The 27,929-nt window shown below is 51.2% G+C and overlaps 1 protein-coding gene across 7 annotated transcripts in view; it reads left to right on the forward strand.

The window, feature by feature from the left end:
- The window catches only part of CASZ1 (castor zinc finger 1), a 199,410-nt gene that overhangs the window by 80,380 nt on the left and 91,101 nt on the right, over positions 1–27,929 (forward strand). For 3 of the 7 annotated variants that reach the window (XM_032131874.1, XM_032131869.1, XM_032131873.1), the window contains one exon: positions 12,853–12,912. The exons of 2 other annotated variants lie outside the window; for them this stretch is intronic. Coding sequence is in view for 1 of the 5 variants with exons in the window: in XM_032131872.1 (XP_031987763.1) it covers positions 12,935–12,938 (4 nt within the window). In the remaining 4 variants the exon portion in view is untranslated. Of the gene's footprint in view, positions 1–12,852; positions 12,939–27,929 lie in introns of all 7 variants that reach the window. 2 more of the 7 variants (XM_032131870.1, XM_032131872.1) reach the window with 1 other exon arrangement.

Below are 27,929 nucleotides of genomic sequence, written 5' to 3' on the forward strand. Positions count from 1 at the left end.
AAAGGGACAGAGGCAGGGACACAGGCTGCTCTTCTCAACACCCTTCTCGTGAACTCCTGCCCAAGCTGCCCTCGTGGCTTGTCTCAAATCCTGTTAAGTTGGCAGCAAAACTTTCACCAGCCTCGGTAAAGAGCAAAAATTTTCAGTCAGGTTAGGAGGAAAATACCTGAGTGACAGTTTGCTTTAATAGAATGGGGAAGGAGGTGAGAGTAGATTGCTTTGGGCATGGGTAATGGGGCATGGAGACCTCACTGACTCAGCCAGCACTGCGAACTCTGTCCTGGTCACTCAAGCTGTGGCTGTTTTTTCTCTTGTCTGAAATGAGCCCATCATCTCAGCCTGCAACCTAGCAGGCTCATGTCCGCTGCCACAATGCATCTTTCCATGTGGCACTAACTGGCCACACCAGCCAGGAGCTGGGGCCAGAGGGGCTGTGGAGCCTGGACCCCGTTGGCTTCTCTTGCAGCTCAGTGATGAGGTGGGGACAGTTTGCCACACGGCTGCCCACACAGACCACACGCAAACTTTGCATTTGCTGATGATCCTGAGCTAAATTTGTTCCTTTCTAAAAGGAAAATTTGTATAGAATGGGCTAAAAGGCCTCAGGCTCCCTCAGTGCTGGCCTGGGGTGCTGGGATAGCACAGCTCCTCCCTGAAGCTGGCTAATAGAAATCAGTCCTGATTAGGATTAGTCCAGCCAGCACTGAGCTGGCAGGCTGATAATCTAATAAAAATTCCCAGGATTGGTTTACTCTGGGGAGGATTTGTGCTGGACGCGGGAGGAGCAGGATTAGCCCAGCTGTGTTAGGGAAGGGAGGGCAGCCCAGGGTGGGCAGGGAGGCTGCCGAGAGGGTGGGGGGAGCAAGATGGACAGCAAGAGTAAGTGGAAGTGACAGGGTCAGACTGGGCCTTTGTCCTACAGCCTGATTAGAGAGTCTGCCCCCAGTTTCTTACACTTTGGGATGTTGTCGGACAAACTGGAGCTTAAATCTGTCAGAGCACAGTAGAGATTGGAGTTGACATCCCAGGAACATATTCCTTGCTGTGCAGAAATCCAGCCCTGCTGGGAAAATGTGAAATGCCCACCCCAGCCCCCTCTGAGCTGGAGGAGATGAGCTCAACTTTTTCCTTTTAGCTGTGTTGGGTAGTTGAGGCTGAGCAGCAGAGAGGCTTGTCCAGAAGCTGGGATCTGCCATGAGTGATCTGTGTTGAATTCCATACCGGTCTCTCCAGCTTCAGCCCCTGATGGAGAGGAAGTCCTGAAAGCCAGGTTGCTCTCCAGCTGAAATCACCAGGCTTTGTTGCATGTGGTGGCCAAGGCACCCACCATATGTGAGTGAGAACTCGGCAGGAGATGTTTGTTCCTCCACGGAATCTCAGATGGGCAGAAAAGCTCCTTAGTACGCAGGGAGGAGGTCTGAAGCTGCAGGCAGTGACTCTTCAGACTGGGGCTGCCAAGGACTTCTTGGGCTGCTGTTGTTGAGGAAGACCCTTAACAGGGGAGACAGAGCAGGAAGGTAATTTTCAGGCAGTATCAGCCAGGCCGCAGCTGTGCAGGCAGCGAGGAACAAGCTTTGCAGTGTTGCTGGTTTTTTGGCAGCCTTGGAAGCGCTCTGTGCCCTGCGCTGGGTTGCTCGGGGAGCTGTTGGTGTGGCTGATGCAGCGCACAGGCATGGGGTGCTCCCTCAGCCCCTCATCTGGCTGCTCTGATGCTGAGCAGAGGGCACCAAGACAGCCTTTTTGCTGCAGGAATTCTCAGCCTGTAGTGCCTGGAATAACTATGAAAAACAGAAGTAACCCTGAAATGTGTGTGCCCATTTCCCTAATTTTAAATCAAGAGTATATGGGGGAAGAAAAAAGACTCAAAGTTTTCACCCTGATGTTGCACAAGATGATCTGTGGATTATTTCAGATAAATTCTAGTGCAGAACCTAAAGGTGCCCTGACAACCTGCTCTGGCTGCCTCAGCTGTGCTGTTTAGTGCTCCCTAGGCAAGTCAGGAGAGTAAGTAGCCCCACAATCTTCTGAATTCATCCTTTAACTCTCCCTGCTACTCCATTCTCCTCATCTTCAACTCATCTAGACTGACTCTTTCGCTCCTTGCCTGGGAAGTTCATCACAAAATCTCAGACTCTCTAAATGTGTCTTATCCCTGTGGGGACACTGCAGAGAGAGACCCTTTGGAGCATGAAGGGGGGAGTCCTGCCTGGAGCAGAAGCAGAACAGCCACTTCAGATGTTCCTGGACACAAGGCAGGAGCTGTATAGAATGCAAACCCCCTCCTTGAGTCAGAACTTCACAGAGAAATGCCCTTGGATCTATAGAGGGTGCAGATTTTGTGAGGGGGGTTTTTGCGCTTTCAGCAATATGCTGCTCCTGTGGATGGGCTGGAGCATTTCCCAGCTGAGTGGATCTGTCTATGGACCAGCATCCTAAAAGCTCTGGGGTCTGGTGGTTGTTTGGGACACTCTCCCCTTCAACTACCAACCCCTGTTCCCCCAAAAGGTAAAAAAAAAGAAGGAAAAAGCCTCTAAGATGAAACCAGGATAACTAAATAACAGGAGCCGTGTCCTCTCCAGGCTCGGGTAGCTGCATATATGATTGTCATCTTGATGAAATCCCCCCGGATGTAATGAGCTGATTTTCTGCTGTTAATATTGCATCTGCTGATGAAGGATTCGTTAGGATAATGGAACGAAGCTAAAATATAAATGACTCGCTGTCAAGAAGCAGCTTTTGCTTGTGTTCTCCTGACAGTTCCTCGGCCATGGCTAGGGAGTTTTGCGTGCTCCGCACATGTTTGCAAGGTGTGTGTGATTATTGGGTCCTGCATGAACAGGGCCACACGGGTGTCAGGGTATGTTCCCTATGAGCCCATTGCCTGGATACCCGGAGCCCTCTGGCACACCATGGGCACTGGCTGGGTTCTCTGTGCCAGAGGGGACCAAATGGTGCTGCCCCACAGAGCAGCAGCCGGGGAAAGTTGCTCCTTTGCTGAGCTGTGGCTGCCAGGAGAGGGGAGGGAGTGTGTGCTGCTGGAAAATCATCTACGCCTTCACTCCAGGTCATTTTTGGATGTGGCATGTTCCTTTTGTCTTCCAGTTTAATTGCCAAAGTTGCTGTGTTTTCTTTCTGAACAAGAGAAATCAGTTTAAGCATATTAGAAAGTGAAACAGATATTTGCTCACAAAGCTTTTGAGAATGCAGAGTATTATTTTCATTGAAAAATGCAAAAAATATCTTGAGAGAAGTGGTTGTCGTACTGCTGAACAGTAATCCAACATCTGGACAGAAAATCTCAAAGTTCCACTGTTGGTTTGGAGAGATGGGGTTGGTTTTCCTTGCAAAAAGTAGAAATGAACCAGCTCTGTCATTGAGGGGATTTTAACTTCTAATACAATTTTGCACACGTGACCCCAGCACTAGTTTCTCACCCCATCTCAGGGCTGTGCACACACCTGAGCAGGTGTTAAATCATTGTTACCAATGTGGAGGGGGGGAAACCTTTACAGAATACCTTTAAAGTATAACTTTTCAAGTATCTTTTGCATCTTTGACTTTCTGTACATTTCATAAAAGCATTCACCAAAAAATAAAATTGCCAACCCTTCTGTTTACCCTGTGCCTGAGGGCATTTGGTGTTTTGCCTTCAAGTCCATGGGCACATGTCCAGTTCCTGGACCCCTGAGAATCTCAGCTTTCACTGTTTGTTTGGGGTTGGTTTGTTTTTTTTGGTTTTTTCTGGTTGGTTTTTTTTTTTTTAGTTTTTAATCACATTTCTCTCTCTTCTAATTACCAAGGGAAAAAAAAAAAGAATGCAAACATGAACCATAATGGCTCAAAAATTAAATTAAAAGACCTTGTTTTCCATTATTATTTTTCAAATCCCATTTTTCAGCCAGTAATGTCAGGGATCAGAGCAGTGATTTTAGTTTTTCTTCCATAGCAGTTTTTCTGGGAGTGTGAGGTGGTGGTGTCCAGCCCCTCTAACCTGCACATCTTTGGTGGATATTTGAACAAAGCCTGGCCTGGCACTACTTTTGAGGAGTTCCTCTCACTGTTCAGACTCTTAGTGAGGAACATCAGTGGTTTAATTGAATCATTCTTTACAAAAGACCATGAATATCAATGATGGGGGAGGGTGGAGACACATGAATATGATGCTGGAAATTTTGCATTGAAATGTATTTGATGGAAAACAGCCTTCTGACCAAGTGAAATTCAGAGTGTGTGGGGATAAACATACATGTAGCACTTTGTCAGCCTTTTTGTGAAAACATTTCTTTGTTTTTCTTCATGATGAACACTACATGGAAGAAAATTTTCAACTAAAAACTTATTTTCCCCAAGATACTTGGCAGGAAGAAGAACACCCTTTTCTGTCCAGCATTCTCTCAGAATCTGAGCTGTGCAAACATAAGGAAACAAGTGAGATGTAGTCGCCTCCCTGGAGGCCAAATGCAAGGGACAAGGAAGCCCAGGCATCTCCCTGTTCCACTGAATCCCTAGAGGCAACTCTGCCAGGACTCTGATATGCCAGAAAAGGCAGAACAGGGACATTTTCTAGGGAATGAGAGTTATTCCCAATGGGAAAGTGGTACAGAAAAAGCGGAAAACCTTTTGTGCTTCTGCACTTCATATTACACAAGCTTTAAAGTCCCGAACTCACAGAGGAAGAATCTGGCAAAGAATTTGCAGTTTCTTTGCTACCTCTTGGCGAGAGTAACACAGCCAGTCCCAGGAAACTGCAAGTTGTAAGCTGGGCTCCAAAAATGTGAGATCATCCTGGAGGTTTGGAGATGGAGTAGGGAAATGCTGAAGGGTATGACATTCTTGGACGTGTATTCAGAGTCCTTCAGCCTTTCTGGGCTTTTCTCTGCAGAATTAGCCTTGGCAAGGGGGAGGAGGTGGGCAGGGAGACCTGACCAGAATCCGCCCATCTTGGCATCTCTGAGGCTTTTTATACCAGTTGCTTAAGGGCAAAGAGCCAGATCCTGAGCCAGCATTGGTGTCAGCAGGGCCTCTGTGATTCACACACACTCGGGCTCTCCTCCCAGTGTCAGGGAAACTCTTTTGAGGAATTTGGTTGCAAATTCAAGCATGGCTTGGCTGGGACAGAGTGTCTGTGTTATGGGAGGGACCTCTTGGCTCTGGGGCTTGTTTTGGCAGGCTTGACCTATAGCAATGAGCCTGGGGGGATATCACAGACTTCTCAAATCCTCCACTTTGTTTTTGTCTCCATTTCCACTCTTGTCCAGGTACCCCCAGAGCCTTACAAGCCCTGTCACCTCTTCCCATGTACCAGGTCTCTTGGGCCATCACTTGGAGCATTTCTGTGTGCATGTTTCTGTATGTCACACTTGGTTTTTTCTAGGGTCCCCTGCTTCATCATTATCTTAATCACTGTTGTGTTAAGTTTCATGCTTCCTTTGACCTTTATTTTCGGCCTGGTTATGCTGTTTATATGCCTCTGACACTTGTCCCCTGGTGCTATTGCCAGGGAAACTTAGCACTGAGGCCTTTCCCTTTTCCCCCACCCCCTTGTCCCCTTCTGTTTAATTTTTTCTTTCCTCTTTTTTGTTGTTGGTGGTGGTGGTGGTGGTGGTTTTTTGGGGGTTTTTTGGTTTTTTTTTTTTTTTTTATTTTTGGTGGTTGTTTTTTTTTTTTTTTGTCTTTTAACATGGTTTTCCTAAAAAGTTTTTTAATCAATCAAATTTGAGGCAGAAAATAGGCTTGGTCACGCCTGGTCCTTGGGTCGTGTGACACTCACTCAGGGTCCTGACAGCTCCTCAAAGGGGGCACCCGGGACGAGGAGGGGGGCCAGCAACGCGTTTCCCCAGGAAAGAGCCCGTTTCCATGGCACTGCCCCCACCTCTCCGCCATCCGCCAGGCCGACGTGAGCCTGAGGCTCTTCAAAAGGGGCGTTGGGAAGCGGGCGTGTGTGCGGGGCCGGGGAACAAAACGGCGGCGCGGGGGAGGCGGCGGCGGGGGCTGCGCCGACAGCTGCCGGGGTTCTCTGCCACCGGAGCTTGTGGGGAGCCAGCGGGAGCGACGGCGACGGAGCCAGGGCCCCAGCCGAATCTGCATAATCAGGGGCTTTTCATAAATGACCCATTTTTCATCCCCACTTAAGACATTTTGCTCAGGAAGAGCCGGTAGCCCTGGCGTGGAGGGACAGCGCTCCCCAGTCCCGGTTCACACCCCTGGCTCTGGCCTCCTCACTCGCTCTGCTCTCCTACACGCTCCTCCTCCTCTGCCGTGTCTCTGCAGGCTGGCAGGTGCCCACTCCTCTGTCAAATGCAGCTCATGCTGCCCTGGCCATGGCAGGGCCCTGGTGGGGCCGGGATGGAGGGAGTGTGGAGCCAGCCTCGTGGCTGTGTCGGTGCCGGCTCCCACCTTGGCTCAGCGTGTGCCACAGAATCCTGGGCACTGTCGCTTTTTCTTTGGGTCCTCCCCGACTCCCTCATCTTTGCCTCTCCCCACCCTGCCCTAGGAAACCACTTGCCCTTCTGGCTGGCTGCCTCCCAGGCTCTGCAGCTTGGATTTTAAAACCCTTTTCTTCCCCCCAGTCCCTTTCTCAAGCTCTCTTCTCTCGCTCTGCTCCCTCCTGTCCTTCTTTTCCCCACGCCCTTTTCAGTTCTTCATTTGTGCAGGGTCTTTTTCTTTCTCTCTTTTTTATAATTAATGATTAGCTTTAATTGGTTTGCTTAGGCAGCCTGACAGCAAATTAGCAGGAGCCAGCCCAGGGCTGCCAAATGCCAAGTTTGGGGACTGCTATGCTTTACAGATGCCGTGGTGGGAGGTGAACTCCTTGGGATCCCCCCTTGGCACTCCCCTCCTGCTCTGCTGGGCTGTGCTGTGGCAGTGCTGCAAGTTGGGGGTCTGGGGCCTTCCCGGGTCCTTGATGCCATCTGTGCTGGGAGGCTGGGACTGGCAGTGGATGCTGTCCCTGGTCCTCTGTCCTTTGCCTGGCTCCAGCATTCCCAAGGTGGCCAGTGGGCACTAAGCTGCAGGCTTACCTCTGGAATGATCTGTGTCCCTTTCCTACTGCCCAGTGCTGGTCTTCCTCCTCCTTTTTGCATGATCACCTTTATTGAGCTGGGCTCTGCTCAACAGGTTTGAACAGAGGGGACAGGGTGGGAGGCAGGGCAGGATCTCCCAGGGAACAGCAAAGCCGGCAGCTCTACCCAGTGCTAAAGGCAGGTAATGGGGTTGGGGTGGGCAGAGAAGGGGGGGCTTTGCTCTTTTCCTCCTTTGCAGTGATTTCCCTTTGCTTTGCTTTTCTTTGCCTTTTTTATAGCTCCCATTTTTCTTTTTTATGAGAGAGAAACTGCAGAGTTCTCCCAGGGCTGGGAAGAGCACTTGGTCCCAGGCTGCTCCCAGCCAGATGGAGGGGAAAAGAAAAGGGGGGCAATGGGCCCATAATCCTGGGAGGAGAGTTTTCCTGGTTAAAGAGGATTGGGGATAGAGTCTAGGACATTTCAGTGTGTTTTTTTAGGAAGAAGGGGTAGACTATGACCTATTTGGAATTCTTGCGAATTTTCAGCACAAAGCTTTGCTGGGAGCACTGGCATCCAACTGGGGATGGAGTTGGTTTGTGCTGCGCTGCTGGTGTTGCCTTGTAATAGCAGCCAAAAAAGGAAGAAATGGGAAATAACGCAAGTTTCCCTCTCCTTCAGCCCAGGCCTTTTCAGCTGAGCAGTCCAAGATTGGCAGGAGATGATAGCTGGGTGAGACTGCTCAACTGGATCTATAGAGCAGCCAGAATATTCCAGCCCCTCTGCAAAACCAGGAAGGTTTGTTGGGCTGGTGGCAGCATGGTGTGTTTCTTGTCCCCACGAATCCTGGACTCTCTCAGTTCTCCTTGTTTCAGGTGTTAAATGGGTGATTTGCCATTACTGGACACCAGTCCAACCCTCCCAACTGAGTGTTAATATGTACATATGCCTTTTTATGGGATCCAGAGCACATATAGAAGTGAAATCAGAGGGATGTGGTGTCTTCCTGGGATTTCTGTCATGGAGGAGTGGCCTTTTTGTCAGTCACAGAGGTCCCTGCTGCATTCCAGATTCATGAAAGATGGAAGCCAGCGCAAACACGTCTGCTCTCAGATCTGCGTGTTGTTCATCTGTGAGTGTACTGGCAAACACCATGCTGTGCTACCTTGCTGCAACCTGGCCTCTTTCCCAAAGACTGGTACGATTATAGCTCACTCAGGTGAAAACACTGATAATGCATATAGAGACTGGAGCTGGCAGGTCTCCCGTGGGGCTCAGAGGCTTCAGTCACAGAGCTCCCTCCCCTGCCCCTGCCCCTGCCCTGCCCAGGACGTGTGGCCGTGCACTCCCTCACAGCTCTCATGTCCCTCCCCGACCCTGACTACACTCTCATAGACCCTCACATTGCTTTGCCAGTGTTTTGCCCATTAGTTGAGCTTTGGGCCTCTGCAGAGCAAGGCTAGGGATGAGTCTTCCTATCCTAAGGGAAGAGAGAGAGGGATAGGAGAAGTGTGGGAAAAATATTTGCTACAAAAGTCATTGAGACCTCGCAGCCCATTTCACTTTTAGGTGATCTTGGTTTATTCCCACAGCAGATGTCTCTACAGTAGCAGAAGATATATTTGATTTGTGACAAAACTTCCATGTTCTGTGGACTTGGATAGTCTCCTTTTCTTTTTCACACCCTACCCCCTCTCAGGTGGTGTTTTAAGACCCTTTCCACTTTCCTGTTTGCATCTCACTGCCCTTCAGTGAACCAGAAGGGGCTCAAGGAGATGGCCACACACCGAACACCCTTGTGTGACAGAAGGGCTGGGACAGATCCAGCTGGTCATGACCTAGGCTGTGTCAACTGCTTCTCAGCCCTGTGTTGACCTGTGTCTAGGACTAAATCATGCTCAGGTGTTTTTTGCCAGGCGATGCTTGGTCTAGGATGGACAGGTGACCACACACCCAAACCCTGTAGCCGTAGCCATAACTGCTAGTGACGCTCATGGTAGTCATCAGAGCTTGGGGATGGGCAGTGCTGGGGTGGCTGGATTCCCACCTGTAGGGCTGAGTGCAGAGGGCTCGGCATCTGCTTGCTTTGCAGTTTTATCGAATTTATTGCTGTTACTGTACTGATCAGGATGCTTTCAAAACCTGGTAGTGCCACTGGAGTGTCAGGTGCTGTACAAAGTTGAAGGAAGGCACAGCTTCCTGTCCAGGAGAGGGGCCATCCCTCTCCCTAGTGTCAGAGCTGTCTCTTCCCTTCTAATTTTAGCAATGTGGCTGCCAGGATTCACCCTCTCCCTTTGCAGTTTAGGGGCTCCATGATAATCATGTAGTTCTTGACAACTGAAGAGCAGCTGAGGATCACCAAATGTTTCATTGTAGAGCTACAGGGAGGAAACTGAGGCATGGAGTTGAAGGTGCCTGAAGATGTCCTTAAAGCTCATGAAGTGACCCACTGAGGGATTATCCCACCTGGGCTCCATGGTTCTCAACACAACCCATCCCACAGGCTGCCAACATAACCCATCATTGCAAAGGAAACAAGGAGAGCCCATGATGCCTCCTGTCCTGCCCTGTGCTGCCTTTGGCTTGTCTTGCTGCCCTTCCTTTCCTCTTCCTCCTCTGGCACTCGCTGCTGCCAGCAAATGCCCTGACTCCTGCCTGGACAGCCTGAGCTGGCTCCTTTAAGGCAGGCACGCCAGGGGATTGCACGCGGTGCCAGCCTTCACTGCGAGTGCCTCTCCCGCTTCCCCCTTGGAAAGTTTCCTGCCCAATTGTTATGTGCGATCCGATCTGAAAGTTGCTCTCTAAGCTTCTTGTCACATTTTGACTTAATGAAGTGCAACTGGAGTGGGAATTGGGGTTCATCACGCCAGTCTCACTGCGCTCCCTTGTTGTCAGAAAACAGGGGCGGTTGGGGACCGTAATGCAACGCTGCAAGTCGTTATCATTCCGGTCAGTCTGTTTAACACAAAATTAAACAAAGAACTAATTAGTGCCTCATGAATTAATAAATGCACAGTTGCCGGGTAGGAAGGGGAGGAAGGAAAAAAGGTTGTTGAAGGAAAGATACTGAAAAAGTCGAATTAGGATGTTGTGTCAAGGGGGAAAAAAAAAAACTGAGTCCACTTTGGCAAAGAGTTTGGATCCATTGGTTTCCTTGGAATAAGCTCCCCTCCTCCTCCTCCTGCATCCTGCATGTCTGCTCTGGAGCAGCGATGAATGGCAGGCACAGGGAAGAGGCAGCTTTTCAGTGCTTCTTCAGGGGGGCTCACAAGAAAGATGGGGACAATCTTTTTAGCAGGGCCTATAGTGACTGGACAAGGGGTGATGGTTTTAAACTAAAAGAGGGACAATTTAGCCTAGATATAAGGAGGAAAATTGTTATGGCGAGGGTAGTGAGACCCTGGCACAGGTTGCCTAGAGAAGCTGTGGCTGCCCCATCCCTGGAAGTGTTGAAGGCTAGGCTGGACGGAGCTTGAAGCAACCCGGTCTAGTGTAAGGTGTCCCTACCTATGGCGGGGGAGTTGGACTATATGACCTTTAAAGGTGCCTTCCAACCCAAACCATTCTAGGACTTTATGATTTTACAATGATGTTCCCTAGAAGCTGGATCTGGGGTCCAGTAGCCAAATACAAATATTTACCCAAAGCAGATGTGGGAGCTAAGAGGTGGGGGGTAGAAGCCCATCACTGGAAAGGAGGGAGACTTCAAAGATGTTCATGGTGGGCAAGTCTCCTCTCTTTGTCTGAAGGCTTTTTTCCTGGGGAAGGCACAATTGACACAGTAACAGTGTGTAATCTCAGATTAACTATGTCCCAGCAGCCCTCCCCCTGCTCCTTGTCCTCTCTGGCCCCCTTCCCATACGGAGCAGTGTGGTGCTGGAGGCTGGCCCGCAGTGGGGCTGGGTGTGAGGGCCGTGCCAGACGCCCACTCGGCCTTTCCCACAGGTGCTGTGCTGTGCCACACTGCGAGTGAGCGGGCTCGGCTCTGGCACATTGTCAGGCAGGGAAGCAGAGCTGGGGGAGGGAAGAGTCCATCCTTAAGAGGACATGTCAAGTACAATTAGCGTTATCTGTCTAAATATGTACTGGGAACACAGAATACAAGAGGAGGCCTGGCTGGCTTTAATGGAGACATATGCAAGGTCATATTGCCTCATACAATCCCCCAATCTGATTTGGGGATTACACATTCTAAGTAAATTGGCGTTATTCCTCTTGCATCATTGATAAGCTGAGGCCAAAAGAAGAGGAGTAAAAAAAAAAAACAATTAAAAACCCAAACCCAAGAATTGATCATGCACAGGGGTGAGGGAATGAAGGCAGGAAGGCAGAGAGTCACGGGCAGAGAGCTTGGGAAAGAGGGAGAGAACAAAAGAGTGGGAGAGAAAAAACAGTGTGACAGAGTAGCAGAGAAAGCAGTGGAAAGAGCGAGGAAGAAAGGGAGAACAAAGGGAAGAAAAAGGTGGAAGAAGGGATGCCAGAAGGACCGAGGGTGCCAGGGTGGGAGAAGCACCTCAAGTCGGGGAGCTGTTACTCCAGCCGTGCCCCCAGCCTTTTTAGCATCAAGATTTGAGTGGGAAAAGAAGGAGCCAGGCTGGTAATGCACCTTCCTCACCCAAGGGGCTCCATTCTCCTGTCCATCCATCCATCTGGAATATCTCACCAGCTCCTTCTTGCTCTGGGTCCCAGCCAACACGTGGCATCTATCTTTGGCAGTGGCAGAGTGACAGGAGGAGGCCGTCCACATGCACAGAGCACCAGGGCCCCGCAACACAGGGGTGAGCCATGGCAGCAGCACAGAGACCCCTGAATCCCTCTCACTTTTGCCCTACAAGGGACCCAAGAGGGTCCCAGAAGGGCTGAGTGGTGGCACACACTGCTGCACCTGGAGAAGGGAGCATGTGGAGAGCCGGTGTGTGGCGTGGACAGCTGGGGCTCCTGGATTCAACCATGGGCACACTGTGTTGTGACCTTGGGACAGTTTGTCGTTCTACTGCCACCCTGGGCAGTTGTGAGAGCTGTTTTGGCAGGGCTGCGAAACACAGGTACAGGAATGGGCCAGGTGCCCTTGCCACTGTGCATGAAGCCACCCTGTGCTCATGGCCACCTCCGGGCTCTGGGAGAGGAAGGTCCCTGTCTGACTGCAGAGCAGTCCTCCCCCAGCCGTGAGCTCTCCTCCCACCCTGCCTGCACAGAATAACCCCCTCCAGAAGTCTCATGGCACGGCTTTTATGCTCTGTCACATTTTTGGAACATATGGTTTTAAATAATTCAATTTACTTTTCATGTGTTTTGCTGTGACTTTTTTTCCCCTGTCCCTTTTCTCCTTCCTCCTCACTCTCTGCATTCTCCTGGGTGGAAAATGCACAGATGAATGGATAAGAGGGTTCAGTGACATGTGACCCAGTCCTGCACCCCATCAGCTTGTGACCCACAAGGTGTGCAAGGGAGGCCTCAGCATTAGCCCACAGGTGAACCTCTGGGAAGAAGGGGTCAACAGAGGAAGTTTGAAGATTGGGAAGGGAAAAATTTGACGTGGAGCAGAACGCAGCCTTAGGTGCATGGACAAAGTATGGAGCAGACCAGCACAAGGTCTGTCTCTGGTACCTAGGGAGCAGGATTCAGGCCAGTAATAGCTGCTCTCTCTGTGAAATTATTCCCAACTCTTATTAGGAGCCTCTTGCACAAAGTGCCGTGTGGTGCATGGCACCGTGGGGTACAGCCAGGAGCAGGAAAGCATTTTTTTCCCTTGTGGAGTGTGAATGTCCCGTGTTCTTACCCAGCTTTTATGAGTCTTGGCTCTTACTCAGGTGTGCCCTGTGTGTTAACTGGATCCTTTCTTTTCTCACTCCAGAATGAAGTGAATTTAGAGCTAAAATCGAGGCAAGAAACCAGGCCTTGAAATCTCCGAAAGGTAGGAGAGACTTCAGACTGCAATGGGTATGTCACTATGCCCTCCTGCGTTCTCTTTTCCTCTGTGCCTCTCTCACACTTATGGCCTGCTCACTGTGGCTGTGTCTGCACTAGAATTTCTGGGGTTGGACTGTTGTTACTCATAAAGAGAGATGGAAACAGAAGAAGGTCCAGTGCAGACATGGCATATGTGTGTCCTAATCCTGTCTTCATCTTTGTACACCAGTTGTTCTGGGCACCTGGTTTTGTCACTGAGGGTTTTCCTCAATTATCTTCTCTGCTGCCTCTATCGTTACAGCTAAAAAAGCGTGTAAGGATTTTGGTGAAAGGAAACTGCTTTATCTTTATCCATGCGTGCTGGGGGAGATGGATGTAAGGTCCTTTCACTGAATAGGGTGCAGTCTCCATCTACTGTGAAGTTTTGCTGAGCTCAGTTCACATAATTCAGATGGTGATGTGCATGTTCTTCTCCTCTTCTGCAACATTTTTATCTATTCAGACTGCAGAACCATGGTGGTAGTGTGGAAGCAGCTCTGTGCCTCCAGCAGAACCCAGACTTTCCTGGGTTTTCCCTTTACCTAGACCCTCATGGTCTGTCTTAGAAGAAACCTTCACAGACTCCTAGACATGGATGGTCACTTAGTCTATGCCTGGTAAGAGTTAGAGGTCTAGAGTCCAGGGAAATGGAAGATGATTTTGTCTCTTAAATGCCTTATCTCCACGTGCTGGATAAGACACTCCCTCTGCCACTTCAGATAACGGTTGCTGAGAAGTCCTTGCCACACTGAGGCAGTTCCTGCTGTCCTTGGCTTTTGTTCCTGGCCCCAGGAGGACCATGAAGTTCCTTGTGTGTCACCTGAAGAGTTCCCACTCTCTCCCCATGTCTCTGCTCTGTACCCCCTGCATCACCAGACGCAGCTGGCCTCTTGCATTGCTCCCCTCCATCCCCAGGCACCAAGACAGGTCTGAGGGCAGGACAGGCCGTGGGGAGGGTGCAAAGTGCTCTGCCCTGTGAGACATTACTCAGAGGTGCCAGGAGCACTCACTGCGGTGTGTGCGCTTAGAGCATCACTGCAGCAGTGGGGACCCTTGATGCCCAGTTTTGGGGAGCTTATGGACTGAGTCTGAGCAGCATCAGAGGGGCCCAGGCTGGCTGGGGTGGGAGGGGGCCCCAAGCTGGGCTTGGCAGTGTCAGAGGTGACCGGTGGAAGGCCAGTGTTATGTAAATACTGCTGCTGTAACATGGCAGGCCTGAATGGCCCTATGCGTCCATCCATCATTGCTGGGGAACAGAAGCCTCCCTGGGAGCATGGGGGGCCAGCAGTGTGGGGCATGCAGACACAGGCAGCATGTGCCCTACTCATAAACTGTTTGTTTTCTTTTTGTCTCTCTCGTTTCGGGGCACCCCACCGAGAGCAACTCTCCATTCTGTCCTTGCAACCTCTCCCCCAACCTTCCCCCCACCACTTCAGGCCTTCCTTTTCCTCCCTTCTTTCCCCGGCCCTTAAAAAAATGGAGGGGGAAAAAAGGGGGGAAAAAAAAGTCCCCCAGTTCACATTGCGGCTTCTTTCTCTGACTTCAAAGGCTCCTCATCATTGTTTGGGATCGGCAGGCAGTGGCCCTGAAAACGTGATCACAGCCGGGCACAGTGTAGGTCACCACTGAGCGCCATGCTCCAAGTGCTGAAAGGAACAGGCAGATTCTTCCCTTTTCATGCTTCACAACCCTGGTTACAGCGCTCTGCCTTGCCCGCGTGCTCCTCGCTGCATGGCTGTTCTTGCTCTTTTCTCCTCCTTTTCCTCCCACCCTCCCTCTCTCTGTTTCTCTCAGGTCCCTCATTTCTCCATTCGTTTGCTTTCATCCTGCCCTTCTCTGTGCCCAGCATCACACACTTTTCACACTTTCTTCTATTCTTTCCATTACTTTTCTTCCTCACTGTCTCCTGCCTGGCACTGCTGCCACTTCTCTCTGTTATATGAATCACTGTTTTATTTCTCCCTTTTCCCTCTTCTAAAGGTCAGGTTGGAGGTTGATTTCCTCATGCTCCTTGCTCCTGTTTAGTAGCAGCCTTCCTCTGACATTTGCCCACATTTCTGTCTTCGCCTGTGATATCTCACTCGCTGTGCCCAAAACTACGGCAGTTCTTTAATTTCTGGATTAGTCCTAGAAAGCTGACAGCCCTCCCTGCAAAGGTGTGAGCCAACTGCTTTCACGTGCAGTGGGTTTATCCCCCAAAATTTAGCATGGCCTTGCATGGGGAGACAGCACACAGTGCCTGCCAGCAGTGTCAGCTTCCAAACTTGTTCTTTGGCTTTGCTGGTTAACCTGAAGGAGTGAGTAGGTATGGTTCGTGTTGTAGATGGATTTGGAAAGCCAGGCTCTGATTTCATATATATCACAGAGAAACATTTCTATCTTGTAGGTCTAATGTGGAACATGACACTGATGGTAGTGCTGAGGGCAGAGTTAGGCAGGGATAAGGCAGAGGAAAACAGGCCCAATGGTTTGAACGGGCATCCCAGAACACTTCCTCAGTGGACTTCAGTGAGGGAACAACACTTTGTTGTGCTGAAGCTTGGGCACGTTTGGCAGCACAGTGAGCCACAGCCAGATGGCAACTCCCTGCCTGCAGAACATCTCCCATCAATATCTGGAGCGTCATTTTGCAGCAGGGGAATAGCCCAGGACTCTGTGCCCCTCCAGCACCCATCCAAGGAACAGCCACCCTCTCTCCACCCCCAGAAGCAGAGATCATGATGCTTGTGCCTCTGGTGATTTGTGAGGTTGTTTTAATGCCGAGGAGCCCACCAGGACTTGTCTCTTGCTAAATAGGCATATTAAGGGACATTGCAGCAGAGGTTATAGAGTAATAATTTGTTCTAATGAGCTGGTGTCACGTTCTCCCTGGCTGAGCTGTGCCCGAGCAGGAGCTGTGGTAGGAAGGGGCTGCGCTCACTGACCTGTCAGCCCAGGTTAATGAAGTACTGCTCCACTTGGGGGTCAGAGAGCAGGAGTTCAGCCAGTCAGCAGCGGCTCGGGGGGCCAGAGGGGAAGGATGGGGCTCTTCCCTGAGCTGAATGCCCTGGGGAAGGCCTGTGCCATGCTGGATGGAGCAGCAGGATGTACGCTATGGCACTGGGATCTCCGTGCTGTGATGGTGGCTTGAGTGCCACAGCCTCCTCAGTAAACCATCTGCAGGCAGGGATGAAACCACTACAGCTGGGCACTGGCTGAGGCTTGTCCTCTGGCCTTGCAGGAGAGCCCAGGGTGACACACGTGGAAGGAGGCTGGAAAAGTGAGAGCACTTATGTTACAGATGCTTACAGGCACAAGGGGATAGGTGCAGGGAAGTGGCCAGTGGTGATGACCAGTGTCTACCTAGGAAGTCTGCAGAGAGATGGTGCTCATCCTTATCTTTGTGCACAGTGTTATGAACAGCCTGAAGTTCTCTTTGTCCTTCCTGTTCCCTCTTTCTCCTCCCTTTATGCTCCCCCACGGCTTGCTGAGATCCTTTGCCTTGCAAATCTAATCAGTTTCTTCCATGCCTTCTGAGTACCTGGGCAGGAAGGACACCGGAACTTTTGCCAGTCCCCCAGCGACCACCCTTAGGGAGCAGGTTGGTGGCAGGACAGCCTGGGCAGCTGTAGTTTGAGCAGGACTCCACATTCTGCAGGAGAAGCCATGAACAGGGAGTCCTGGCCCAGCTGCTGCCTTGGGGACCCATGGCCTGCCTCGTATCTGTGAATGACACTACCCCATCCGTGCTAGAGGAGGATGGTGCCCTTGGCCACACCAGCACCCTGAGGTCTACAGCACAAGTCCTGTATACTGTCTTCCTCCTTCTCCTCCTCCCACTCTTTGCTCCCCCCCTGCTTCTCTTTGCTTTTCCCTGTCTCCATCTTTCTCTCCCTTTCATCTACTCAAAAGGCTTTACTCTACTTCCTTGTCACCCTAATTGATTGCATTAACCTTTCAGCGTATTGGATTTCCCCAGCACCGTGCAGAGAGCACTGTGCAATATGCTTATAATCCGGGCTGTAATGGACAGGGAGCAGTCAACGAGCCCCTGCTCCAACAGGTTCTGCTGACAACTTCTTCTCAGGGAGGGGGAGAGGAGTGAACCGGTGGGACCTGGGGCATGGCTGTCCTGCAGCCTATGCAGACCCAGCCTCAGTGCTCCCCCCTGAGCAGGCTTGTGTTAGCTTGTGAGAGTGGAGTCCTTGGAAAAGGATCCAGCTTGGGAAGCAGGGAGAAGATGTTATATTTGACCTATTACTTGTAATTTTTCCTAGTGTTTGAGCACAATTCTTCCTTATCTGCTTGGTCTACAGTTTTCTTCCATCTGTTCAATACTAAATTAATGTACACTTTACATTTAGGCACTTGTTGCTAGTGGCAGGATGAGATGACAGTATCATGGAATCTTCCTGTTTTCACATCATGCTTGCCTCTGCCTTTTCCTTTAGGATGAGGATACAAGGGAGATGGACATTTTTCCTCAGATTTCAAAGAAAAACATAGGAATATTGTGTTGATGAGAAAGACAGCATCAGGATGCAGAGAGATCAGGAGACAGAAGCCCTCAGTTATATCTCAGGCTTGGCCTTGGATAAATCCTCTCACACCTCATTTTCACCCAGGATGTCGGAGGTGTTCTTTCAGTGCTGCAGTCTGCAGGAGGGTTGGGGAAGATGCAGGGCAGTTATTGCTGCTCACTGAGCAAGGGATGAGAAAGTGGCTGCAGACAGGCAGTGAAGCTACACGGCCAAGTGTAACTGCTCACACTGCGTGCGAGGCAGGAAATAAACCCACAAGGTCAGTGGCAGGAGCATGTGAAGCTGTGAAAAGCCTGGCAGACTGCTGGTGGCCAGGGCAGAGCCAAGAGATGCTTTGGCATCCTTTCTTTTAAAGGACTGGAGTGATGGATCTGCCATAGTCTCCTGGCCGTGGTGCCCCCTTTAAAGCCTCCTCGCCATAACCTCAGTTCAGCACAATGCTTTGAGCACTGGGTTGAGTTTTCCTTAAGCTAAAATTATTTAAGCAAATATTTAGGAGTTTTGTTTGCCATGGACCATAGGATGAGACGTAGACTCTTGTGAGACCCTTTTGTAGGTCTCCTTTTCAAACAGCGTTTAGCACAAGATGGTTCTTCATTTACGGTTACAGCTCACAGTGTAAAAAACAGCAATAGTGGAAGGGTTGCTGGTAACTTCATAGATCTTTAGTTCAAGTTACTTCATTTTGTTAAAAGCAGTTACTCTGTCTCTTCAGAAGGTGCCTACTCTCCCCAGGGGATGGCCTTTAGAAACTTGGCAAGTACCTGAGCACACCAGGAGGAGGGGACAGGGCTGTACCGTGCAACCTAAAGGTAAATCCCCAGTTTTTCCAGGAAGGAACGTGAAATGACAGGAGTCGGAGGAAAAACTTTATTCCAGGTGATCATTCCAAAAAGTGGAAGGCTCCTTACAAGCCAGGAGGTAGTTAGGGAAGGGACTTTATTTTTAGGTTAAATAGAGAAGAACTAGGAGCAGGAAGCAAAGGATGAGAAATTTAAAAGAAGCTAGAGAGAAAGCGTGAGGGAGAGCAGCACCTCCTAAATGGAAGGGTAAACAGGCACTCCGAGGCATTAACTTAATTGATTGTTCTGCAACAGGCTGAACGCTGTGTTACTCTGTCACCGTGGCAACAACCCAAAAAAATTGTCAGCCTGTTTGGATGAAGTGAAGCGAAACGTTCTCTAATTTGCGGTGATCCGGGTGTTTGTTTTCCTTCCAAAGGGGTGGGGGGCTCTATTGATCTATTGTTTGCACAGAGTTTTTTTTTCATGGTGATATGGGGAAAGCAGGAGCCGGGGCAGGTGAGGCAGCAGGGGTGTCTCTGCTGTCTTTCCACAAATCTGCCAGGCCATGTGAAGCCAGCAGAGGCTCCAGTGGTAGGAACCATCCCAAAGAAGCTGGAGGACACGGGAAAGTGTTTGCATGTGAAGAACTTGTGCCAAAAGCATTTGGCTGTGATAAACTTGTGCCAGGGCTACTGCTTTGGTCCATCCTGTTCTCATCCCTTTGGGCCCTTGCAGTTCACAGAATCATAGAATCACAGAATGATGGAATATCCTGAGTTGGAAGGGATCCACATGGGATCATCAAATCCAGCTCCTGGCTCTGCCCAGGACAACCCCAAAAGTCACACCAGTTCCGTCTGTATTGCAGTCTCTGGTGTTAGGTGGAGTCAGCAACAACTGCCTCAGGGACAAGAGCAGCTCTGTCCCCCTACCAGCACCCTTTCTACATCCATGCTATTCTGTTCCATGTTACGTGTGCAGACCTGTGTCTATGCACAGTCTGTGCTTGTGAGAACACATCATTACACACTTGGGGGAGATACAGGAATCGTGTTTATCCTTATCCCCACATCTGTGGGGACATAACAAAGTCCCTGCTTTGAGCTCTTTGTTGCAGCAGAGATGAAATCCCTGGGCCAAAGGAGGAGGGATTTTGTCTCCTGGGATATGGGGTCAATCTGCTCCAAGAGGCTGTGTGGGACGGGAGATGGGGATGGACACAGTGGGGTGGGTGACTTGCTGCAGGCACAGCTTGGGGCAGAGCCAGGGGAGCCCCACAGATGGGAAGAGGTATCATAAGTTGTGCAGCGACTTGTGCACCTTGTCAGCAGCGTCTGGCCCTGCACAGCCCTGGGGGCCAAGGAGGAGCTCCTGGGGATGCCACTCGCTGTCAGCACATGCTTGGTTTCAGAGTGAAATGGCGCTGCAGCACTTGCTTCACCTGGGGATTGTTCAGGCAGAATGGGAAAGCGCAGGGGACTAGGGAGCAAGCCCATATGGCCAGGGGTGAGCAGCAAGGCCTTGTGCCAAAGATACGATGCCAGGAGACAGAGGCTGTGGCAGGGGAGGGGAGAGCTGGCAAAAAGGTGCCTTACAGGTCTGCAGTAGGGGGAACAGGCAGCAATGGCCCAGAGCCAGTGGGAGGGTGAGTGGCAGAGGTGGCTCTGGGCCAGCAAAGGAGAGTAGAGTTTCCTCATGACAGGGGATCAGTAGGAGGGACAGGCTTGACCTTCCCTGTGCTTGGCCCTGCAGGGAGGTTTCATCCTCAAGTTTGGGGTTTTCTGCACTCTCGCGGCATTGGGACACCCTGGGGGCAATCCCATGTTACCCATACAGGCTGATCATCCTCGTTACTCCTCGGCAGTGCCCCAGCCTATGCACAGCTAGTCCAGCTGCTGCACAAGGGCACAAGATTTCAGGGAGAGCTGTAGAATATGTTGGTGTCAACTGCTGGAGGGTGTTGCTTTGTGGGGTATGCAGGGGCAAAACCCCACAGTATATTCCTGTGCTCTTCTTGCCTCCCTCCCTGCTCCTTTCTCTGTTGTCTTAGGGAGTTTTCCTCCTCTGTACTGGTTTTGCTTTATCACCTTTTCCCCCTTCTCTCTCTCTTCCCCTGTCCTCTATTTCATTCTTTCCATCCAGTTTTTACCTCTTCTGCTCTGTTCCTCTTTTTCACAGTGTAGATGTGGGTTGGGGATAAGTGACTGTGGCTGGTGGGTGAACAGTGTTCTGAGGCACCGTGTCCTGCTAGGGCACCTGCCCCCATGTTCCTGGTGGGTGTGTGTGGGTGGGATACCACGGGCATGGGAGAGAGGAGTGCTGCATGTCTCCTGGGAGAAAGCTGAGCTGCCAGTGAAAGTTTGGTGGTTATCAATGTCAGGAGAAGCTAAATAACCCTGTAACTGGTATGAAGGTGAATTCACGGTCTAGTGAGCACTGAAAATAGGAAAGGGCTCTGAGACAGGCAGAGTGTGGAGAGCAGAATACAGCTCGCCCATGGCTCAGGGAGTGATGTGTTGCTGGAGCAGTGCGAGGACATGTGCTGATGCCATCCAGATCATCAGCCATGGCAAACCGCCTTCTGGGGGACTGGGCAGGACAGGGAGGGTGCTCAGGACTGCAAGTTTGGAGACAAATGAGACGTGTACACATTGACATGGCAAGAACACCCTCAGAGAATGTCTGTGGGCAGCCACATCTGACTGCACAGCCCTGTAGACATATGTGGGCAAGTGCCACTGTGTGTACACACGGTGCCACAAGGCCATGCATGTCCATGTGCACAGACGTGCAGACAGCCGTACCCACGCAGGCAGGTACACACCTCTGCGTGTTGTCCTGCGTGGAGGTGCTTCCACAGCTCCGTAAATGTGGGGTCACAGGTGCACCCAAGCTGCCAGTGCAGTGCTCTGCCACCTGTGTCAGCTCGCAGTCACGCCAAACTCCTTTTTGCTGTAACTACACTCCAGTCAAGCAGCACAGATGGATTTATCCCAGCATATCTTGGATGTCTGTGCAGTTGCCTGCTGTGAGCAGGAGAAGACTTGCGGGAAATCTGTTTTCCTTCCAGCTGGGAGAGGCTGATGCCTTGGAGAACCAGAAGATATGCAGAGAGGAAACCCCCTTCAGCTCTTCACCTGGAGCTGGTAATCTCCTTGCACCAAATCCCTGGAACAGGGGAATTGCATTTTAAGCTCAGCCAGTGGTGATTTAGTGTTAGACATTTGCAAAAGAGACTTTGATTAATTCGTAGTAAAATCAAGTAGCACTTGGGTGCCAGCACCACATTCCAGGGTGAGACAGCGACCAAGGTGCGCGCTGGGCAGGCTGCCAGGTGCCTGAGCAATCCCCGCGGAGGTGGCAGCGCCATCCAACCCACAGCCTCTCCCTGCTTGGGCTTCTTAATTATTAATTTATTTTTCTCCCTTCCTTGGCAAAAAAATACTATTTGGTAACAACCTCAAATTGCAAAATGCTGATGATTTGGAGAATGTGTCACAGAAGCTCCAGGGTGATAAAGGGGAGACCAATCCCAGCCAACAATCCGGCTCAGCCAGTTTGCCTATTTATTAAAGAAAAAGCCCAGATCATTAACTTTTTTGTTGTTGTTCTGTTTGCGGGCAACTCCCTGCTGGCAACTTTCGGGTGCCCAGTAAATTAAACCAAGTATCGGCCTGGTTCAGGGCAACCTGAGCTTCTATTCAGAGCTGTGAGAAAACTGGCTTCGTTTATGTTAGCACGTGAATAAACCCTTTAGGGTACCACGCAAACGTGCTCTCTGGCATAAAAGCAGCGTTGGAAAATCCTTACTCTTGCTGCCTCGTGGAGGGTCAGGTATTGTAACTGGAGAGCTGAGCTTCCGTTCTCCTCCCACTACTTGTTCGCACAGTTAATTGCCCCTCGACACCTCGCTGTGCCATGCTGGTCCCCAGAGAAGCAGGGCTGGAAGAGAGCATCTGTAGGCACAGGCTTTGTTGGTTTCCCCATTTGCCTGCTTGGTTTAGTTGTTGAATAAAGAACAGTTTAGGGATGGGCTTGCCTGCCTGGTGTCTCTGTGAACTCTGAGAGTCCCCTGTGCTATCAGGGAAGGGTGATTACGTCCCCCTCCTCTGGAACATCCCACGTGTTTGCTGAAGTAGTGCTTCACGCTAAATCAGTTTGCTGAGGGCTCCAGCTTCCCTTAATTCAGTGTCAGGACCGGGCTTGCATGGCCATTATTCAAGAAGTTTTATCAGAAGCACAAAGCTAGCATCTGCCCTCCTGCTTCCCTCTGGGCATCACCAGCTCTCCTGCCCTGCCTTTGGCACACAGAGACTCAAGGGACTGCCTCACCGAGCCCATCTGCAGGCAAAACTCGTTCCAGCTCCTAGAGAGTCTCGGCTGTTTTACTAGCTGCGGGAGCACGGTGGCTTGTCACTAGTGCCTGGCACGGCAGCTCAGAAAACCTGCCGCAGCCGAGGAGCTCGTGAGGGAAAAGGGAGCAAAGACACTACTCAGATTGCTAGCCTCTCCCCTCTTCCAAGCCAGCTTGCTGAGCTAGGGCTGGACTTTAGGTTTTAATCTCAGCTGATATCCACACACTTTCTCTCAGAGGTAGCCACCTTCTTCCCTAGGCCTGGCTCATGTCCCGCCACACTCATTTCTCTGGTGAAGCTTGCCCAGACCCGTGTTCACGTGGGTGATGATGGGAGGAGAAGGGTATTTTTCAAGGTTTCTGCTGGGTTTTTTTCTTCTGAAATATAAGGATGTGCAGTTTTTTTAGTTTCAATTTAGCATTGGAGAATTTTATAATTTAGTAATTAAAATCTCTGATAGGCTTTAGAAATTGCAGCTAATTGAATTTAATGGGAAGATGATTTTCAATTTTATTTGATTACCCGGACCCCTGGCATTGGTATTTATGGGAAAAAAATGGGAAATGTGCTGTGTGGGCTAAGATGGCATAATTGAATTAGGGCTAATCGGATTTCTTCGTCATGAATTTCACTATAATTTTCCTATAATTTTCCATTAGATATCTAGTTTACAAATATTCACAAAGAAATGAAGCTCTTTCGGAATGGAGATTGCTGGCTAACAGGATTACAGGGACGATAGCTCGGCACTGCCAGCCCGGGCTCCTTCAGTAATGCAATCGCTGCGTCTGCCTCACACTTAGCGCCCGCCGCTGCTCCCCGCACCCTCCGGCCCTCTGCCAGGGCTCCGGGGGCCGCGCCTCCGCCGGGGCTGTGCAGCCTCTGCACGGCGGTGCCCAGATGCCACCGGCGGCACACGGGCTGCGGTGCCCAAGCACCGGGGGCCTCCCGCCGGCGCTGCGCCTGCGTCCCCGCCTCGCTCGGAGCCACTTGCATGCGGTGCTGGCGCATCGCCTGTGTCAGCAGCGTGGAAGCTCGGGCAGCCCAGGCAGGGCCAGCCCACGCGGGTACACGCGCAGCGCATCTCGGGCAGCTCTCGGAACGCAGCCACCACCAGCTCGCGTACGAGGGGACGCTTTGCCTTCCCTCCCTGTGCTGTGGTGAGGATCCTGCTGTCACATTCCGAAGGAGGAAGAGCAGTCAGTCCTCAGTGTGTGCAGTCCTGGGTCTGCTGCCCATTTCTTACCTCCTCCATCATCTCCCCTCATTGTCACTTCTAATGAATGAGTGACTGCTCCATTGGGGACACTCCCTGACAGTGCTCTGTAGCTCCCTCAGTGCCCCACTTCTGCCTGTGATGGGGCAGGTAGAGCAGAGCAGACAGTGTGCCAGGTCCCCTCTGCCTTCCCTCCTTTCTCCTCTTGCCTCTGCCCAAGCCACACCAAATCCAGAGTGAATTTACGTAGACCAGCCCTACTCCACAGCGTCAGTCCTGTAAAATCCAGCCTGTCTCTTGACCTGCCCCATCTCTGTTACTTGCTCAGCTGCATGTTGGGAGCCTTTACCAATGTGCCCGGCCCATGTCAGGACAGAGCTGCTGGGGGAGCACGTCATTGCCCTGTAGAGTAAGTAGGGTAGCAACTCCTCACTACCCAGTGCCCCTTGGCGTCTCCGTGGCATCAGGCCTTCCACATGTGTCCAGAGCAGGATAGTCTCTGCTAAAACATCCATGACAATCCAGCCCTGTACTGGGTGCCCAGGTGGGCACGCCAGTGTGCTGCAGGACCATGCACAGGGCTTCCCACATCTGTGCATTTACATGTGACTCTGTGTGTGTGCACATGGCTTGTGCTCACATTTTCGTTTGCATCCAAGTGTGTCTCTGCAGGAACGCAGACTGGCTTGCACATCCTCTAGACAGAAGTCACCGTTTCGTTTTGCGCTTGCCCCGTGCTCTGTAGGAATAGGTCTTGCCCAGACTGGGACCCATCCTTGGGCAGCAGTTTCCCATCCCAGCTGTCTGCCTTGCCAAGCCTGGGCTCAGGGGCTTTGTGGGGTTCAGGGTGGTATTTGCTGGTTTTGCAGGCAAAGCACCTGCTTTTGAGTGCCAGGTACCTTCCCTGTTGGACCTGATGCCTGGGTACGACTATGCCCTTACCTCCTCACCCCAAAATCCCCAGGCTGCACTTTTAATTGCTGCAGTAAATTGTAACTAATTGTTAGTGCATTCAAACCCCTGCCACTCCTTCCCCCCAAGTCTTCCTGGGCCCCTGTGGAGCACATGCCGTGTACCTTCAGTGCTGTATGGCCCGTTCCCAGTACAGTCATTCCCTCTGGGCAGTGGTCAAGAGGTGAGCGGCACTGGCTTCCAGCAGATGCTGGAAGCTGTGGAGTGCCCGGAAAAGCAGTAGCCACATGGTGGGGAGCTGGTGTCAAACAGTTTGAGTAAGGCCAAGGAACAGTAAATGGCAGAAGCACTCCCAGCAGAGCCCTCCCCAGCACGCTGAGACTTAGCACAGCTGCTTTGGCAGTGGCTTCTGGGAGCCATGTGCCAATAATGTGCTTGAAACTGAATTGAGAAGGAAGGAGGGAAAGAGAAGGAAAGGGAAAGAAAGCATGGATTGTCTGCTCCTGCCGCCCAGGCCCCGAGGCCTTTGGGCACCTCCCTTGACGAAACAGAAATCAAACAAAATTACAGAAATAGGGCAAGAGCATTTGCCTAATAGACTCCCCAAGCAGGAGCAGGAGGAGGGGCACAGCACTGCCAGATCTCCAACCTGCAATCTGAGAGCCAGCACCCTGATCCCACATGAATCCAGAGCACAGTCCCGGGCCCCCAGGCCAGCTCCAGCTAAGGAGGGAGAAACTGCCAAGAAAATGGGCTAAGCATAAAAAACAAAGGTAGAAGAGACACAAAAAGGGGGATGTCCCACATCTCAGTGTGACTCACCCTCTGCTCAGCCCTGGCACACTGTCTGTGGGGAAAGCATTAAACTGTAATAATAATAAATTAATCATCCTTCCCCCTCCCATTGCACTTTTCATCTGAGGAGCTCTGAGCACCTGGCAAACATTAATTACCAAGAGCTTCTGATGCCCCTGGGAGGGTGGAAAGGGACACAGACAGATCTCTTCACCTGCCACAGAAGGGCAGATGTGGCTGGAGCGGATGGGGCAGCTCTCACCACGGCACAGCAGCACAGTTCAGAGCAGGGTGAGGGGTGCTGCCTTCCCTCGAGTGCTCCTGGAGAGCAGGGGGTCCGGGAGCCTCTTCACACCAGGGAACGGTCAGAGGCAGCTTTTCCTCAGAGTGGATCCATACCCTGGAAGGATAGGGGAAGGAAGGGAGATGCTACCCTCATGGGGGCACAGGAGCAGAAAGCTTCAGAGCCCTTGAGAGAGGAAAGAACCAACTTTCCTTGGGTAAGAGGCAAAGGAGGGAGTATGGGGAAATAAAAACCTGATCCTGTGACAGGAGATCGCTGAGATAGAAAATCAGGCCTTGCCATTGCGTCAGCTGCAGGGTGTGGATTTCACCTGAAAAAACACCTTGGCAAGTTGTTCCTGCAAGGAGGAGTGGGAGGGACAGTGGGAAGTCTGTGGAGGGGATCCTCCAGGTGTGTTTAGGTTGTGTGTGTGGGTTCATGCGTGTCATGGTGTATGGATAAGTGTGTATTTGAATGCCAGTGAGCACAGAGTATCATTTTCTTTGTGGAGAGCATATGCATGTTGTGTGTGCATGCTGGGATGGGAGGGGTGAGGAACATTTGTATACTGATGTGTGAACGTGCTCAGCTTGGTGCACGTAGGAGAACAGGTATGTTTAGAGGGGCTGTGTATGTGTAGTGACATATCTGTGTGAGAAAGTGTGTTCCCGTTGGTGAGGAGTTGGAGATACAGCTGGGGCCCACTCTCTCAGGGAACAGTGGTGGTGAGCAGAACTCCCACTCCTTAAATATTAGGTTCACAGGAGAAACAAAAATGAAGAAATCTGATGTAAAGTGCAGTGAACTTACGGGACCTGTCAGCAAACTCAAACGTAGAAGGAAGCATTGAGTCCAAACTGAGCTATTACAGAGCCTGCACAAGCAATCCTGTTCTGTCCATTACTTTGCAGGGTGGGATATTCCCTGGCAGGTGCTGTAGTGCCTGACTCAGGCGTAGGGACCAGGGCAGGCTCTGCTGAGGATTGTAGGTGATGTTGGCTGGGCTGGTGCCTTCGCTGGGGCCCAGTGAAGTGCAGACAGGCAGGATTTTAAAGGCAGCACCAGATGACAGTGCTGATCGGAGCTTGTGGCGTGGCTAGAAACCAGTGAGTGGAGAAGTTGGGGCAATGCTGATAAAAGTTCTTCCCCGTGTCTCTTAAAACAGGAGCTTGACTGCACCAGGTGGGAAGGTGAGGCCTGTACAGGGCTCTGTTCAGGAGTGCTGTTTGTCTGGGCAGCCCCCAGGCAGGGTGCACTTGCCTCCTGCCTGACACTGCTGTCCCCACGTGCTTCCTGGCCTGGAAGGTCCCTGGGTGGCTCCGTTTCACTACACTTTGTTTAGATTTTTTTCTGAGAGAAGCCAGAATATTTGTGGTTTTCACAAATGACTCCCCTCTCCTCTTCCCTCTCCCTGCCCTCTGGCCTGCTTCGCTGCCTGTGCATTTTTGCCCATGGAAAAGCAGCACTGCTGAGGTGACGAGCTGCAGTTCGTGTTGCGTCTCTGGGCTCAGGACACTATCTGGGTGCAGCACATCCTGGTGCATGGAGCCAAACACACCTGAGCACCTTCCAGCCCTGTGACTAACCTGTCTGGCCACTTCTGGCGAGTCACTTCCCTCAGTAGTGCCTCAGTTTCCCCATCCCTAGTGGGGTAATGATGCTGGCCTCCTTTGGGAAGCACATTAAGTTCTGCTTATAAAAAGGATTTAAGTGCTGGTAAGTCCATGGGCAGCTCCATGTGAGCCCCGATGAGGAGCCCAGCTCTGCCAAAATCCTGGAGCCGAACGTGGTGTGTTCACCAAAACAGCCTACAACCTGCTCAAAATACCTATTTAATCAGGTAAATCATCTGCTCGTTTGTTTTAAAGAAAGAGGCTTATATCTGTGTTTACCCAACACGCCTCTCAGAACCTCCCTCGCATTCTTTGCTACTTAGAAAAATAAAGCCACAAAAAATGAGGAAATTCACTGCAAAAGGGCCCCCTTCCCCCCGCCTCCCGTGGGCCCGGCGTTCAGGGGTAGAACGGCGTAGAGGGTAGAAGGCCATTGGGCAAGAGGCGTCCAGGGTTGTGACACCCGCAGGTGGCGGCCACCAGTGCCCCGAGAGCTCCAGTCC

The sequence above is a fragment of the Corvus moneduloides genome, chromosome 22 (genome assembly GCF_009650955.1).
Source record: "Corvus moneduloides isolate bCorMon1 chromosome 22, bCorMon1.pri, whole genome shotgun sequence".
NCBI classification, from domain to species: domain Eukaryota; kingdom Metazoa; phylum Chordata; class Aves; order Passeriformes; family Corvidae; genus Corvus; species Corvus moneduloides.